Below are 17,441 nucleotides of genomic sequence, written 5' to 3'. Positions count from 1 at the left end.
AGATGGAAACTATAGTTCAGGTTAGACTGTGACAAAAGTGATAAAAACGTTTGCCCAGATTCATATCCAAGGTTTTATCCCCTGGTTTCTCTTAATGTCCTTGATCTTCTTCATCTCAACCATTTGCTTTCTGACCTAAGAGTCAAACTTCATGCTGCAGCAACAAATCAACGCACCGTCTATGTTCTGCAAAACTAAATCTGAAGATGTCGTCAGACTTTGTGATACAAAACATAAATTAGAACAACATTCTGACATTAGCATTTGCGAACACATGTAGCAGCTTATTCAGCTCAATTAGGCCAGTGTTAGAAATCCCTGTTTAATCCTGCTACCCCACAAACAAGGCACTTCAACATGATGTGCCCTCTTTCCTTCTCCCCTCAGACCTGCAGCCTCATTATTCCTTCATTCTGTGTGATGTCAAGTGCAAATGTAACACACACATTTATACACAGAGGCCCCAGTATCAAGGAAGAAGAAAACCAGCAGAAAAGCCACATATAGCTGTAAAAGCCCCACAAACACCACAGTCAACTGTAAACCGCCTGCAGGTGCTTGGTTCTTTAAACTGAGGGAAGGGTTTAACTCGCCGTGACACATCTTAGAACTCAGCGGAGTGATAACCAGATCTGAGGGAACCCAAAGCTGAAAGAGGGGTGTCCCAGATCAAAGCAGGAATCCCCAAGGAGCACGAAATCGGTGCAAATTGCTGGAACATGGCTGGAAACTCAACCAACCCAGAGGAAAGGAGAGAGAGAGAGAGTGTCTTTACATAAGAGAGTAAAGGGAGAACATCTGAAATCTGTGAATGGGATTTGGGTTGATTCTCTTGTGAGTGCACAGACTTATATGTAGAGGCTTTATTGGTAATGCAGTGTGTGTGTGTTTGTGTGTGTGTGTGTGTGTGTGTGTGTGTGTGTGTGTGTGTAGTCGGAGTGGGCAGTGAGCGACTCTTCCTACCTCGAGCAGCTGTGCTCTCACTTTGTTGTATGCTTTCAGCCAGCGGACTTTGGACGGGGAGCAGGGTGGAGGACCGTCTTCAAAGAAACTGTCAAACATTAAGCAGAGAGATGATCAATAGGCTGATCAATAGAAGATGGGCAACATCAATCGATATCAAAATTCAATCGATTCCCTGAAACCTGCATTAACAATATTTTCATGTCTGGAAGAAGATTGAAATCGTCTATTTGCTATTTTCCAGGTGTTTCCTCTTCAACGCAAAAACTCTGATGTTTTTAACATACCTGATTTTAGTCTGAGTCTTGTTGTCATGGTTGTCCAGGATCGGTTTTGGCAGAACGACGGCAGAGTCCTTTAAATCTTTGTTGGACCCAGGCTCTGGGATCGGACGCAGCTCTTTCTCATCCTCCTCCTCTTCCTCCTCCTCCTCGTCCCAGGTCGACGGCTGGCTGTGGAGGGGGGGATGAGGGCCTCTGGGGTGGCAGGACTCTGGGTACTGGCGTTCCTCGGGTTCAGAGCTGAGCTGGGAGCTGACCGGACTGAGGTTCCCTGAGGAATCGAACCGACTGCTGTCCGGTGGGCTGTGGGGGAATCAGGTTGTTATTTAGAATAATGAGGTGATTTGGGAAAGTAAGATGTAAGTAATGAACTACACTGTAAAATTAGATTTTGGATTGAAACTGTTCAATCCAAAATCTGGAATTGGGTGTAAAACTATGGGTTAAAGGGAACTTCGGACTAAAAAGGGAAGTCGACACAAAGGAAGGAAAGGAAAACGTGAGCTGAATGAAGCTGGATGTCGGTTTCTCTAACAATCATGATAAGAGAGAACTGACATCAGAACTAGGAGATCCATAGTCCTCCTACAGATTTGTGGTCAAGATGCAAGTTGAAGGTGCAGAATAATGACAAAAACCACATTGACACACCTTCTAATACAGTGCATTTATAGGTGTGACTAACATATGCATTCAAATGTATTCAAGCTCTTGATAAGACTGAAACTAAAAGATCAGAGCATCAAGGATACACTTAACCTGGCTGATAAGAATCCTAAGTGGCCGACTGAACTGGAGAGACCTGCTGGAGACCGAGGCTGCTAACGAGGAAAGTGGCTCTGTGCTGTAACCGGCAAGATTTACGTCTTCTTGGGTGTCGGCCAAATTACTTCTCACTGCTGCTTTTATTCCAGCGTCCAGCCGGCCGCTGTGGTGTGCAGCGCCACGCCATCATAAATCTATCAGCGTTTGATTTATGTTAAACAAATTGGCCGAGGCTCGGAGAATAATTCAGAGAACTGCAGGGGAAAGAGAGAGGGGGCTTTATACAGGCCTCACAAGAGAAAAGCTAATAAATAAACATTACTGGTTTCTTTGTGCACTGCACTTCCATCACTGTCAGGGAAACTATTACTTAGCTACCGTATGTACAGAAAAGCTCTTCTGCATTTACCCATTAAATGCAACTTGTGATCATTTCTTTTCACTACAGCCCCGATCACGAAGCTTATAATCTTAAAACATCCGACTTTCACAGACTGCTTTGTATTTACAGTTGTGTGCAAGTATATTATATTATTATATGCTAAGGTTAATTTGTAGGATGGGAAAAGGAAACTACAACGACTACAGAACTACAGACATCAAATGTGGTCACAATTTAAATGGGGAAAGAAGAACAGGGAAGGTGCGGGGGAAATCAACACTTCCATCTATTGTACAAATTCCACTGGCCTTCTTGCAGCTTCCTTTGTCAACAGGTCCTTCGGCTGCTCAGAGTCCAAATCTGCATGCATGGTGTCTTGTGTGTCAACTTCAATCTTATCAACCTCACATGTCGTGATCTTTAACTGGGGTTTATCCAAACCTTCTGCTAAAGAATCTGAGGGGAGGCCAGACTGCGACTGTGCCAACGTGTCACTGCTTCCGGTTTTTGAAGTTTCCGTTGGTCCTTCTGTATCACTGGCATCTGCACTTCCTGTTTCTTCCGAACCTTGGGAAAGTTTCTCAGATTCTGGATCGCCATCTTCCTCTGTAGGTTTTTGACTTTGAGACTGAGGTTGGGCTGTGATCACCGGAGTGGGGGATTCGGGTTTAGGAGGGTCAGAGCTCCCAAACATTGAGCCAAGTTTCATACCAAACATAGATGAAGCAGATGATGTTTCTTCCTTTCCAGTCGGCTTTTCATCCTGGAAAATGCCAGCTGAAAGGTTTTTAAAACCAGAGAAGAGGCCACCTTCTGTCTGTTGTGGCTGTGGTGCCTTTGCACCTGTGGCAGGAGATGGAGTGGTGGAGAAAAGTGATCCAATAGATGATGTACCTTCAGCAGCTACAGACATAAAACCGAATTTGGAGGCAGACAGACCCGGTAATTCAAACATCCCTTTGCTTTCAGGGGCTGGGTGGGGTTCAGCTTTGTCAAGCACTGCAGAACCTGGAGACCTTAAATGCTCAGAAGACTCATCATCCTCAGCTTTTTTCTCAGGGAGATCAGTTTTCATGTTGGATTCTGTCAAAGAACTTTCTTCTTCCTCTGTTTTGTCTGTTCCTTCTGCCTCTTCCACTAAACCTTTTTCAGGAACCTCAGTTTCCTCAGTGCTTTTCACATGCACATCTCCAGGTAAAGGTGTTCTCTCTGCATCAGTCTTTTCAGTGCTCTCAGAGACTGTAACGTTTGCAGAGGTGTCCCCTTGTTTAGCATCTGAGCCAGACTGTTGTTGTTCCTCAGATTTAGTTGCCTCAGAGCCTTTGAATATACCTAATAGGTCACTGGTAAGGGATTCTGTGCCAATGCTACTTGGGAGGCCAAAAAAGCTTTTCTGCTGTTGCTGTTGTTGTTGTTGTTTTTGTTGTGGCTGTTTAGGAGCAGGCGATGATCCAAAAAACGAACCAGGGGAACTAGAAAAAAATCCACCAACAGCTGATGGTTTACTTGGGGCATTTGGAGTGGAAAACATAGACATAAAGCCAGACAATGGGGCACTTTCGGGGGGCTTCTGTGGTCCTGGATGTCTTGGTCCTGGCATTCTTGGTCCACCCATTCGTGGACCTCCCATTCGTGGACCTCCCATTCTTTGTCCTGGTGGGCCAGATGGCCTGACCATGCCTGGCCTGGGCTGTTGATGTGGTAGAGGACTAGCAGGTCCCAATGACGGACCTTTTGGAGGCTCCACAGCTTGAGATGTCACTATTTCTGGTGACTTGGTACCAACAGTGTTCTCTTCATCTTTTGGTGAAACTACTGCAACATAATTGCTTTCAGTAGGTTTCTCCAATCCGTGAATGGTTTCGATACTAGCTTCTCCAAGCGGTAATTTTGTCTCGGTTGACTCCTTTGCAGTCTCATCAGATGTTGCCTTCAAGTCTTCTTCAACAGAATTTACTGATTCTGGAACTGAAGTCTCTGTAAGTGCAACCATTGCAGATTCTGAAGAAGGTTTCTCCATATCTGCTTTAACTGAATCATCTACAGTTACCTCTTCAGTGCATGTTTGTACTTGTGCAACAGCTGCTTGATCATCATCAATAACATTTATAGGTTCCTTAGTAATTTTGTCCATATCTGCAGTTGCTGTTTTGTCTTCACCGGAAACTTCCAAAAGCTCCTCAGTTGATTCTTTCACATCTGCAACAGCTGTTTCTTCTTCACTTCCAACTTTCAGTGGCTCCTCAGCTTGTTTTTCTACTTCAGGAATTATCTCTCCTCCAACAGCAGCATTGACATGTTCCACTTCAGTAATATCTGATCTCGTGTTTTTGTCTTTATCGTCTAAGACGCTTTCTGGCATCTGCATGTCATCACTTTTTTCTGATGGGCTTTTTAGTTCTAAGTCAGTATTATCATCTGTGTTCTGAACTTTAAGAGTTTCTGTTTCTGATTCAGCAAATTCTTTCTCCACGTTCACTGTATCTTTCATTTCATTGGATTCTTTTCGGTTGTCTGACTGTTCCTCATGTACTCGTTGTGCAGCTTTCTGATCCAGATGTGTCTCTTCCTCATGTAGATTACTGGTCACACTCGGTGTGTCTGTGATAGAAGCATCAACCAAAACCGTTGTACTTTCATCACAAGGTAAGTGATCTTGTATTGTGTCTACTTTGTCAACTTGGCATGGATCAGTTGGAGGAGCAGAAGTTTCAGTATTTCTTTCAGTGATGTTCAAGTTTGAATCTTGAACTTTTTGTTCCACCTCAACAACTAGAGGGGAAATAGACTCAGAGGGGACGTTTTCTGTGGCCTCAACAATGTTAGTCTTTGCTTCCTCTGGAGCGTCTTTCTTTTCTGATGATTTCACTTGTTCTGAGATAATCTCCTCCTTTGCAGTTACAGTTATTTCTGGCTCTGTTTTGGTTTCCTCCATAAAAGACATTCCAAACAGGCCAAACCCTGTTTTAGATTTGTTACCATCAGAACTTCCACCGAGTGAAAACACAGAGGGAACTTTGAAAATACCCTCTGATTCAGGTGGTTTGGGAGCTGCAGGATGTGCTTCTGGTGCCTGCTGGGATTGTCCACCAAACATAGAGAACAATCCTTTTCCAGGGAGCTCCGAACTTCTAGGTTCTGGTTGTGTAACTGTTGGTCCAGGCGTGGGTCCTCTAGGTCCAGCTTGGGGCTGGGAACCAAGACCTCCAAACTTGGAAAACAAACCTGAGCCAGAGGTATCTTTGTTTGCAGTAGAACCTGGGAGAATGCCACCAAATATAGAAGATCCAGTGGAAGGTCCTCTTGGTGCAGCACTACCGCCATGTTGACCTCTGGGACTGGGTGGTTGCTGAGGTGCAGATGCACCAAACATGGAAAACAGCCCTTTGCCTGGAGGTTCTTTGGGTGGAGGACCTCTAGGCCGCACACCTCCAACAGTTGGACCTCTTGGGCTAGATGGTGGCTGACTACTAGGTCCACCAAACATTGAGAACAATCCTTTACCCTGAGGCTCCTGTGGGGTGGACAGTGGTGGATCTTTGGATCCAGGGGAAGATGGTGAATTGGATCCACCAAACATTGAGAGTAACCCTGTTCCAGGAGTGTCTTTAGTAGATGAGCCTGGAAGAATGCCCCCTAGTATTGATAATCCAGTTTGGGAGGGTGTCTGTTGTGGGGTTGCACTGGAGCCACTAAATACAGAAAATAAGCCTTTTCCTGAATGCTCAGGCTCTTCAGGTTTATGCTCTTCAGGCTTATGCTCTTCAGGCTTATGCTCTTCAGGCTTAGGGTCATGAACCTTGACATCTAAACTATCCTCTTTAGACGTCATTATTTCCTCTGTGGGAGGTTTGTCAAGTTTGGGCTCAGAAGAAGATTTAGTGACATCAATTTCAGTTTTGTCATGAATCTGCTGTTCGCCTCCAAGTGATTTTACATCTGACACTGATGAATCTTCTTTCTGTGACAACTTATCCAAAGACTGATCTTCTGTTATCAAGACAACATCGGACAATGTGCTATCATCTTTGTGGGCCAAGTCTTCAAGAGGTTTAGGACTTTCTTGTGGTGCTTCCGCTACAGTTGTGTTGTCAGACTGGCAGGGCAAGTCAGTCTGAGGCTTCGTTTCTGGGGTTATGTCTGATTTGTCAGATTTTCTGCTCATTGGAGACAACTCGGCTGATGACACACAATCTTCTCTAGTCTCTGCTCTTTCTTCAGCTTCAGAAATGGTAGCCTCTGTGGTTGAGGTTTTCATGGTCAGGATGTGCTGTGAGTCATTTTCATTTGTATGCTTACAATCTGTAGTCAGTTCAGGTGACATCTCTGGTGAGCAGGTCTTGACCTGCTCTGATTCGACGATTATCTCTGTGTTTCTGATTTCTGTAGTCCTAGCATCCTCTGATATATCAGACATCGCTGATGAATCAGTCGTGATCTGCTTTGGTTCAAAGAGTTCTTCTGTGGACTTGATTTCTGCAGCCATAGCAACCTCAGAAATATCAGATTGTGCAACAATATCAGTAGATAAAGATTCCTTACAGTCCGGTGCTGTCACTGCAGTGGGAGTGGTTTCTTCAGAAGCACTGACTGGTGGCAGTTCAGGCTTGTTAGATTCTTTGACCTCATGTTCATTTGTCTCTTCTTCTGGTGAACTTGCAGCTGAGACAAAAATATGGGGAAGTCTAACGTAAGGCTTTTGCTCGGTATCAACAGGAGTTACTCCTGGGTAATTAATGCCAATGTAGATTGACCTTGGATGGCCAATTTCCTGGACCTCAGTCAATGTTTCTGTTTTCTCTGGACTGCCTTCACTTAGAATTATTTTCGGTGTCATTGTATCTTGTAGATTTGTTGGTGAAGAATCGAGATGGGGCAATTCTTTCCCTGGGCTGACATTTAATGTTTCCTCTGGTTGCTGGTTGTCTTGGGAAATAGATATAAGCTTGAAGCCATAGACTGGTGACTCACTGGAGGGAGAGGTCACAGGAGGCATCAATGGGGATGTTTGAGGGCTCACACCACTTATCATGGAACCGTTTCCTCTGTATTGTGATTCAATATTAGCAGTTTGGGATTCCAGAGGGATTATCCTGGTTAAACCAATGTTACCATCACTGGGTATTTTAGAAGCAGAGTCATCTTGCACACTAACAATAGCTGGTGTTCGAGGCCGGGTACTTGGCACAGCAGGCGTCTGGGGGCTGAGAACCATCGTCTCTGGTGTCTTAACAACAGGAGTTGCTGGGGGAGTTTCTTCAATGTCAACTGCAACATGGCTGAAAGCAGTCTGTGTTGGAGTAATGTCTGTCCTGTGATCCACAGATGTAGAAACAATATGAGTGTGGTGAACAGCACCTGTTTGTGATCCCAAACCACTAAATACTGAAATCAAACCCTTAACAGAACTGGATCCTGCTGGTGGTAAGGATACCACTGGTCCTTCAGTTACAGCTCCACTGCCCTGGTTCAGATTACTTCTCTTTACTTGCATACCAGGCGTTGGCTCATGTTTTGTGATGGATGATGATGTCATGGCTCCAGCATCTTTTTGATATTGCTCAACAGTGGCAGGACTTTGGCTTAGATTAGGTTGTTTAGAGAGTCGAGGAGGTTCTTTTGCACGATAATCACGACTTGCACTGCTTTGCACTGACTGGTTCAAAGATTGAAGAGAATAATCTATTTTGTGTCTATCATCCTCTCGCTGAATATTCAAAGCAGGCAGTGGTTGACTATGTGGCTGTGGGGTGGGAACAGTTTGGGATATACCATGTGGTTGCTGGATAGAAAAGGGGGGCAATGACTGTCCATTACTTGTCATTGATCCACATTCTGCTGGACTTTCCTCAGCGCTGCCATAGCTCTCCTCCGTTGCCTGCTTGATAAGAATTTTGGGTCTTGGGGGAATGTCATGTCGAACAATAGTATCTTGTCTTTGCAACGCAAGAGGTTTTGGTTGAGACTGAACAAAGGATAAATTCCAAGCAGTTTCCATACCAGGTTGCTGGTATTGTAGATTTGGGACTGAATGTTGTGTTTGTAACTGAGGTATATTTGCAGGCAAATGATCAGGCTTCTTGGATTCAACATATACATTACTGACATGTTGATGTGCACCATTTAGCGAGAACATAGTACGTGCACCATCCTGCATCGTCTGGGGAGCAAAGTGTTGAGGAGGAGGCTGCATTTCTCTTTGAACAGGAATCCAAGAAGAATCTGACATATTCACTGGTTCAGAGTTCAATCCTGTTCCTGACTGCCTTCTGCTATATGTTCCAGGTTGAGTGGTGGTCTGTTTCTCACTGGAATAGTCCATATATTGCAATGACTGAGAAACAGTTGTATCTTCTTTGACTTCCTGAGGAGTGGGTGGAGGTATATACTGCTGCTGCCAACAAAGACTACTTTGAGACTGAGAAGACACATGAGGGGAGGACAGATCTTTTGCATCTTGGTTACTGATGACTATGGCTTTGTTTGGAGGATCCACAGTTAGGTCAACAATTCCAAATAATGGTTTATTTTTTACTTGCTTTTCAGTTTGCATTCTTTCAAACATTTCTTTACTTGAAGGCTTATTAGTGTAATTCATGGGCCGTCCATCATCTGGTTGAATGTGATTTCTTGAAATGTTAGTTGTGACCAGGCTGTCTTTTGCGCTGAAGTCCACTGGCTTATTTTGTTGGTGTGTGTCCTTGTAGGTGGTCTTGGAACCAGAAAAGACTTGGTTACTATGGTGGGTAGATATCTGCCTGTGCAGTGTTTCAGTTGTGCTGATGCCGCTCAAGTCCTGTCGTGCTTGTTGATGCGTAGATTGCTCCACGATGAGTGGTACACCAACGGAACTATATCTTACATTTGGCTTATTTATGACCAATGGCACAGCTTCAGTTGGCACAATATGAGGAGCAATTTCTAATGGTTTCTGCTGTGTTTGTGGAGACATGTCTAAGAAGCTTTTTATGGAGTTAGCAGGTGCTGATGGTCTTTGTTCAGCGTCTTGAGATTCCCTGTGCACAGATTGTTGCATCTTTTTTTGCCTTCCTACCGGTGTCGGTTGCCTTTGAGGTTGTGCTTGAGTCGGCTGTGTTTCCACAATTAGTGGAACACCATCAAAATCCATTTGACAATGTGCATAACTTGTTGCCCTTGTTCTTACCAGTGATACTGGATCGGAAATGTTTAGCACTTTCTCTGATGTATATGTCCTTGTTGACATATCGAGCATGCCTTTGACAGAATTTGCTGGAGCAGTAAGATGTGGATAAGGTTGGATAATGGACTGTGACATATAATTAGTCTCATTTGCCCTGGAGCAGTGGACTGTCTTACTGTTGTGGAGTGGCTCATGCAGAACTGGAGCAATATGTCTATCCAGGGTTGGCTGTTTTTGCACTGGAACCATGGTCTGAGGTTGTTTGTGGCTTGATGACTCCAGTGGTGCTGGTTCAACCACCAAAGCAACACCAACAGAACCTTGTCTGGCAACTTCTCTTGCACTTGGCTTATTAACAAGGGAAACTGCATCCCTTTGAATAGACTCATATTCTGGCATGATTGTCTCCATTGTGGCTTGGCTCGGCTTGGGTGACATATCCAGTGCTACAGCTGTGATGGATTTAGCTGGAGTGGATGACTGAAAGGTTTGATAAGTGGTTGATGGCTGTGAAGTTAAGAGATTTGACTCAGCAAAGACACCAGGTTTGCTTTGCTCAGATTGTGGTTGATAAAGAATAGAACTTGAGTGGTACTGAGGGGAGCTGATCATAATGTCACAAACTGGGTCCTGATCAGGGATAGCTACAACTAGTGGTACACCCACAGAATTCATTCGCGCAAGTTCACGGACACTGGGTTTGCCTCTCATTAGTGGTACAGCTTCATCTCTTCTTGGTTCCAAAACCACCTCTTTCCATTGGGCAGAGGATTTAGATGTCATGTCTAATATGGCCTTAACTGTGTTGGCTGGTGCTGTGGCTTGCTGGGACAGTATACACGTTTCAAGGGATTCAGAGGACTGACTGAAAGGAGTTTGCTGTCTTGGTAATGACGCCCTAATTCTACCAGATGGAATCTCCTCTTTCCTAACGGAACATCTGACCTGATTATCCATTATAGAATGAGAACGACGTTCCTCAATAGGTAGTGAATGGATCTGCTCTGCTGTTTGTCCTAGAGAATCCAGTGAGTCTCCTCTATAGGACAAGTCAATGGATCCATGATGACTAGGCCTTTTATATTCCTCCTCAGAAATACGTGGTGTTCTTTTTGTCAATGACAGTGCCTCAGAGACACAATCCGTTGATGGCACAACGGTTTGCAGGTCTTGAGTTTGAGTTTGCTGGATTGTTGTCCTGGCAGACATATCTAATATGGCCTTAACTGTGTTGGCTGGTGCTGTGGCCTGCTGGGACAGTATACAGGTTTCAAGGGATTCAGAGGACTGACTGAAAAGAGTTTGCTGTCTTGGTAATGACGCCTAATTCTACCAGATGGAATCTCCTCTTTCCTAACGGAACATCTGACCTGATTATCCATTATAGAATGAGAACGATGTTCCTCAATAGGTAGTGAATGGATCTGCTCTGCTGTTTGTCCTAGAGAATCCAGGGAGTCTCCTCTATAGGACAAGTCAATGGATCCATGATGACTAGGACTTTTATCTGCCACCTCAGAAATACGTGGTGTTCTTTTTGTCAATGACAGTGCCTCAGAGACACAATCCGTTGATGGCACAACGGTTTGCAGGTCTTGAGTTTGGGTTTGCCGGGTTGTTGTCCTGGCAGACATGTCTAATGTAGCTTTAATTGAGTTTGCTGGTGCAGTGGTCTCCTGATATTTTTGAGCTTTTCCATTGGACTGATAGAAATGAGGTGTAAAATGTCCTCTTCTAGGGGCAACAGGAATCTGCGGTGTAAAACCAGTTGCCCCAATTGGTACAGGTTGCCTCACTCCAGTTTTTGCTGTTTGTCTGAGATCACTATCGCTGCTTGATGGTTTATGAGTAATAACAGAGCTTGGTGCAGCTGATGACTTTATTTTAGTGTCAGAACCTTTTGACAATTCACTAGACGATTTAAGAGATGGTTTGGATGAAATGTCTTTCGCACCTTCGCCAGAAGCTGAAACGCGAGTTTGGTTTGTTCCACTCTGGGAGACTGGTGGTCTTTGGGTATTTGTAGAAGAGGCAACGCCAACTCTAATCACTGGTATGGATGATCTCTTCCCTGATTGGCTGTGCTGATCAAGTGGCCCATAGTTGGTCGGAGAATGTTTACGCGGATCTGGCACTTTTGGACTCTCTTGTGGTGCAACCACAGGGGGATATTCTGAATTGTGCCACTCAGCTTCATCTTCCTCTGTCAGTTTTGTCAGGTCTACAGCAACTGTGGTGTTGACATGCAAGTCAACATCTGCCTTAGTTTCCATTTGCTTCTGTTTTAATCTTTTCAGCTTGTACTTTGTACAGTCAACAGCTTCGTCTTGTTTTGTTGAATCTTTGTTGACAACTTTTGCTTCTTTTACTTTTATATTTTTGTCTTTATTTATTGTGGCTGAACAATCCATAACTTTATTGCTGATTTGACAACCAATGGGAGTTCCAAAGGTATGACTTCTTTTGTAGAGGTAGGCTTCACTGTATGAAACTGATTCATTCAGTATGTGTAACTTTGGTGTTACTTTCGGAGACGAATCTTGAGGGAGATTTTTAGACAGGGAGGATGTTTTGTCCACTGCTGAATTGCTGCTGGCTTTACTTACATCAACTGTCCCTGTGACTGTCGGCTTATTTGCTTGTGATAATGCTCTGGGTCTATCTGCCTGAGACAGCTGCCTTGCAAGCCGGGGTCTCTGTGGGGACTCAGTTGAGGGGGGGGCAGTGGGCAGACTCCGAACAGAAGCCGGCTGTGCTGGAGGAGATGAAGAGCTGTCTGCTTTATTAATAGTTGGTGGTGTTGGCAGTTTCCTTCCCACTTGAACAGGTCCTGGTATTTTTGAAGCTGAAGGAGTCTGATTTGGTGAAATCTTTGAAGTCTCTGAAACCTTCGTAGACACTGAGGGTGATGTAGTAGGTTTACGTACATCAGAGTTAGAAGACATCCCAATGGCTCCTCCGATGGCTGAAAATACGGAGCTTGATTTCTGTCTTTGTGGGTCTGCAGGTGTTTCATCTGCATTTGCAATCCTGATTTCAGGAATTGGCTGACGTGTTTTTGAAGAGATTTGTGTTGAATAGCACCTTGGAGGAGGTGCAGGTGAGGTGAGCACATCTGGTATTCCCTGATTCTTCCAGTATGGCCCCCCATGTCCCCCCTTCAGTGTATTCAAAGTAAGATCAGCTGCCTCCATTGGCTCCTCTTGGCAGGTGTAACCATTCTGTGCTGATTCAACCTTGATCTTTTTAAGCGTGTACACGGTAAAGTCGACAGGCTGCTCCACTTGAGAAGATATGGATTCTTGAAACATTTGAGAGAAGCTTTCCAAATTCATGTTCATTAATTTTTCCCCTTTTTTAAGGGCATAAGTTAGGTCCATAGGTGCGTCTGAAAGCCTAAACTTCTCCTGCTGCTGTCCAGGAATCCAGGAGCTATTATCGTCAGTGTAGAGAGGGATTTTAAAACCACAAAGGGTCACTTTGTCTTTTTCCTTTTGTTTCAGAATGTTGGCAATGTTTTCAGTGATGTTACCTAAAGCTTGTTCTTCCTCCGGTGCAGCACAGGCATAGAGATGTCCGCCAGCTCTGTCAGTTAAAAGGGAATAAATGTATCCCTCATCTGTATAAACGTAATATCCACAGTCTCCGGCCTCAGCTGGCCACCACAAGCCTTGATCCAAGAGTGAAAGCCATTGTTGATACCACTCAGGATCCTCAAAGAGCATTTCCTCATCTGCACACCCTGTAGCTCCTGCAGATTTGCTTAAATCCATAGCACCGTGTGTTAAATCCATTGGACCTTTTTTTGTGGCAAGTTGTTTTAAAAACTCAGTTGCGGATTTCAAACTTAAGTCTTTATCCTTTACATCAGTGCTAACAACACTTTTTTCCACTACTTTGCTGAATTCCTTCACTTCTGTAAGTGACTGACATCTACTCAACCGTGTCTTTGGTTTTTCAGTGGACAGATTCAGAGCATTTCCTCCAACAATCCAAGGTTTTCTGTTCATATCAAGATCATTTAAATGGTCACAGCTACCCCAGGATTTCTTTTCTCTACAACTCATGTCAAATAAAACAAGATCTTCATCTGGCTCAAAAAATCGATTTCTGCTCTCAAAAAGCTGGGCCCCAGAATCCCTCCAAGGATGTGAAGGTACATTGAAGTCGCTGATGTCCATTTCTTTAGGATTGAACCATTTGTGAGCCTCCCACTGGGGTGCTCTAGCTGTGGGTGGTATGTGCCCTTGGCCTGCCTGGTAGCGTTCCTGAACTTCAGTAGCCAGGGCTTCAGCTAGGGCATAGTCATTGAGTTGCTGCCACAGAAGAGCTTCTATGAGACACTGATGCTCATAGAGATCCGGTGGAATAACACCATGTTCTGTAAAGTTGTATAAAAGATCCTTGTAGCCGTACTCATGTGCTGTTCCATACAGGAGACGTTGAATTTCCTCAAGATAAAGGTGAGTTGGGGGAATTGTAGGATCTCGATAAACCTGAGATTGCACAGGTTCTGTATTTGTGTCTGTAACAACAGTGGTTGTGAGTGTTGCTGTACTTGAAGGGACATCCTCCTTACTCTTTGTTAGTAAACGATTTATCAGACCTTTTTCCCTTTCCTCTCCAGTGGCAGAAGTGCTACTGTCCCTCGTGCCTGTTTTGAAAATGCTGGATAACAAACCAGGAGATGTGGTATTTGTGCTGGTTGTTAGTTCTTCCTTCCCAAGCTGAGAGGTTGATGGCTGAGGTGTTTTTGATGATGACTCATCAGTGACACTAAAAAGACCTGAGAGGAAACCTTTTTGGTTTGGACCTTTTAAATCCTTATCTGTGGCTACATCATTGGAGGAAGGCACCTCTACTGGTTTGATTCTTTGAATGAGGTTCACCTGATCAGCAGGTGATGGTGACTGTTCTGCATTACCTGAGATTTTGTTAAATAGGTCAGAGAATATTCCTCCTGATTCAGACTGGGCTGGATTTTGTCCTGACTTAACAGATGGTTGACCTGTCTTTGCAGGCTGGGCCGACTGTTGTTGCTGTTGTTGTTGTTGTTGCACATTATCACCAGATGCAAGCTTCAGAATGCCTGAAAGCAAGCCTCCACCTTGACTGGGCTGTTGGGTTGCTGTATTTTGAGGACTTGCCGTTTTACCAGGCTGTTGTTGTTGAGGTGATGTCTGACCAAACAGACCAGACAAGAGTCCTCCTTGCTGACTGGGTTGAGATGACTTTTGACCAGCAGACGGACCGGGTCCAACGATATTTGACACATTTCTTTGTTGAGACCCAGTCTGTGGGGTAGGCTGTTGTGATACATTATCAGACGGTGCTAACTTATTAAAAAGCCCCGACAACAGTCCACTCTGCTGTGGCTCTGGTGCAGAGGCAGCAGCTTGTTGAGGTAGCTGATTTTGCCTCCGAAGAGGTTGTCTGCTACCTTGTTGAGGTTGTGGCTGGTTTGGTTTGGTTGGCTGCTGCTGTGCTGGAGGAGTAGGACCTGTTGAAAAAAGCCCAGAGAGAAAGCCTCCCTGCTGATTGGGTGGTGGTTTAGGTCCTGGTTTTGGTTCCTGCTGATGCTCTGCCTGACTGGCTGATGACTGTGTGTTGCCAGCATCTGCAATTTTGCTGAATAATCCAGTGAGCATCCCTCCAGGACTACTTGGGGGCTGTTGTGGAGGGACTTGGTTTTGTCGTTGCAGATTCTGTCTATTGCCCATTTGCTGATTTGGTTCCTGCCCGGTTGGGCCACTCGGTGGCTGGTTTTGTGAGGGCTGGGCTGGGTTTACAGAAGCAGATTCTTGGCCCCCAATTCCAAAAAGACCTGAGAGAAAACCTCCTTGCTGAGGAGGTGCTTGCTGCCCTTTTGTTTGGTTACTCTCTTGAGCACTAGGCTGTGACTGAGATGGAGGAGGACTAGGTTCCACAATCTTGTTAAAGAGTCCTGACAACATGTTACCTGATTGCTGATTTGGTTGTGTAGATTGTGTGGCCGTAGGTCCTTTTGGAGGCTGGGTCGCAGTTTCTGTGAGTTTCAACAAACCTCCAAAAAATCCGCTAGGTTGAGGTGTTGGTGCTGTTGCTTTCGGTGGAACATTTTCTGTTGTTTGGTCAAGTTGTTGCTGTTGGTTTAGTTGTTGATCTGCGGTGGCAGGTCGTCTTAGTTGCTGGTCAGGTGGACCTTTGTCAGGGGGAGCTGCTTCTGTTGAACCCAGTTTAATCAATCCTGACAAGATCCCTGATGACTGAGTGGGAGGAGTGGTCTTGTGACTACTTGTTTGTTCAGATTCTTCCATTTTCACTGTATGGTCACCCACTTCTGGACATGACTTGTGACTGGTCTGAGTTGGTTGAGATGCAGTCACTGTGTCTGTAGCTATTTTCAAGAACCCAGATAAGACTCCTCCAGAAGATGCCTGTGCAGCAGCAGGTGGTCCTTGCTTTTGAGATGGAATGTTGACAGGGGACTGATTTGAAGGAGCAGAAACACTGTCAGAGGCAAATTTTAAAAATCCAGACAATAGTCCTCCTGATTGTTGTGTGGAAGAATTCGGTTGTGCTTGGTTAGAAGGCTGGGTGGTTGATGAAAACAAGCCTGAGAGTAACCCACCCTGTTGAGGCTGGCAATCCCCTTCCTGGGCTTTCTTGCCAGATGACACATCATCTGTTGATCCTAGTTTTAACAGACCAGAAAGAAGACCTTGAGGCTGTGCGGCTTGTGGTCGTGATGTGGGATGTTCCACAGGCTTGGGAGGACCTTGATCTTTAGATGTGACATCTGCTTCAGGCTGACTATCTGTCTGGGGCTCTTTTTCAGACACTGTTTGCTCTTGACACAGTTGTGTTGTTTTACCATCAGTGCTTCCTGTGGTTTCAGGGACCATTTGTTCGGTATGCCCTTCAGTTAGACCGCTAGGTTTGGTTGCAGCCACAGAAGGAGTGATTTGTGGTTTTGCAGGTTCATTAGTGGGTTCACTTGAGCCAACCTTAAAAAGGTTTGAAAACCAGCCAGTTTCTGCATTTCCTTTTGGTGCACTTTCGAGAAGCGCAGCACGGTTTGGAGCGGGAGCTCTTGTAGGGATGGGGGATTGACTTTTTGGTTGGGCATTGGCATCTTCGCCAGATGCAAACTTGAGAATTCCTGAGAACACACCTCCTTCTGCTTTTGGGGGGGTGGTTATGGAAGTATTTTCTGAGGTAAAAAAGGGGATCTTGAGTTTGCTGCCTAAAAATGACTCCTCTGGGGGCTTGGTGTCAGTTTGCTGGGAAGTTTCAGGAGGAACTGTTGAAATGAGGTTAGAGAGAGACTTCCTGAAAGGACTGAAGAAACCTGTTTCCTCTGAACTGCTTTCAGGTTTCGGTTCCGATATTGTAGGAGCTCTTCTTTGCTGAATATCTGCTAGCTCACCTGATGACTCTGTTTCTGGCAGAAGCTCTACCGATCCACTTCCTGATTCTGGCAATAACTCAACTGATCCACTTCCTGAACCTGGTATGATCTCACCTGACAACTCTCGCTCTGTTTGTGAGCCATCTCTATTCGGACTCTGGGTTCTGTTTGAAGACCCTTGCTGGGATTCACTGCTTGCAGCAGATCCACTTATTTGTTCTGATGGTTGAGGTGATGGGTCCCTGGATGGTGGCGCACTGGAAAAAAGTCTCATGGGACTAAGCCTTCCTAACATGGATTCAAATCCCGATGTGGACTGGTTAGCAGCGGTTGCACCTACTTGTGTCTCTGTAGCGATATGTGTTGACGTCTGATCAGTGTCAGGTTGCCGACTGGTTTCAGAGGACTGAAATGGCAAAAGAGACTGAAGGGAAAACTTTTTTTCTGTAGTGGGCTCCTGAGAGGCAGGAGGAACTATGGCTACTGGGGGGGAGGTAC

At 45.0% G+C, this 17,441-nt stretch overlaps 1 protein-coding gene across 6 annotated transcripts in view; it reads right to left on the bottom strand.

Annotated features, from left to right (window-relative positions):
• Window positions 1–17,441, bottom strand: part of LOC118115244 (protein unc-13 homolog B) — a 117,877-nt gene that overhangs the window by 66,248 nt on the left and 34,188 nt on the right. For 3 of the 6 annotated variants that reach the window (XM_047341374.1, XM_047341377.1, XM_047341376.1), the window contains exons 1-3: window positions 2,700–12,829; window positions 1,251–1,547; window positions 964–1,051 (exon numbers count right to left, since the gene is read on the bottom strand). In XM_047341374.1, the coding sequence (XP_047197330.1) occupies window positions 964–1,051; window positions 1,251–1,547; window positions 2,700–10,762 (8,448 nt within the window). In that variant the 5' untranslated portion in view covers window positions 10,763–12,829. Of the gene's footprint in view, window positions 1–963; window positions 1,052–1,250; window positions 1,548–2,699; window positions 12,831–17,441 lie in introns of those variants that run through there. The other 3 variants (XM_047341379.1, XM_047341380.1, XM_047341375.1) reach the window with 2 other exon arrangements.

Source organism: Hippoglossus stenolepis, chromosome 9 (genome assembly GCF_022539355.2).
Source record: "Hippoglossus stenolepis isolate QCI-W04-F060 chromosome 9, HSTE1.2, whole genome shotgun sequence".
In the NCBI taxonomy this organism is placed as follows: Eukaryota; Metazoa; Chordata; class Actinopteri; order Pleuronectiformes; family Pleuronectidae; genus Hippoglossus; species Hippoglossus stenolepis.
Note: the sequence above shows the minus strand (reverse complement) of the source record. Positions and strands in the feature narration are given on the sequence as shown.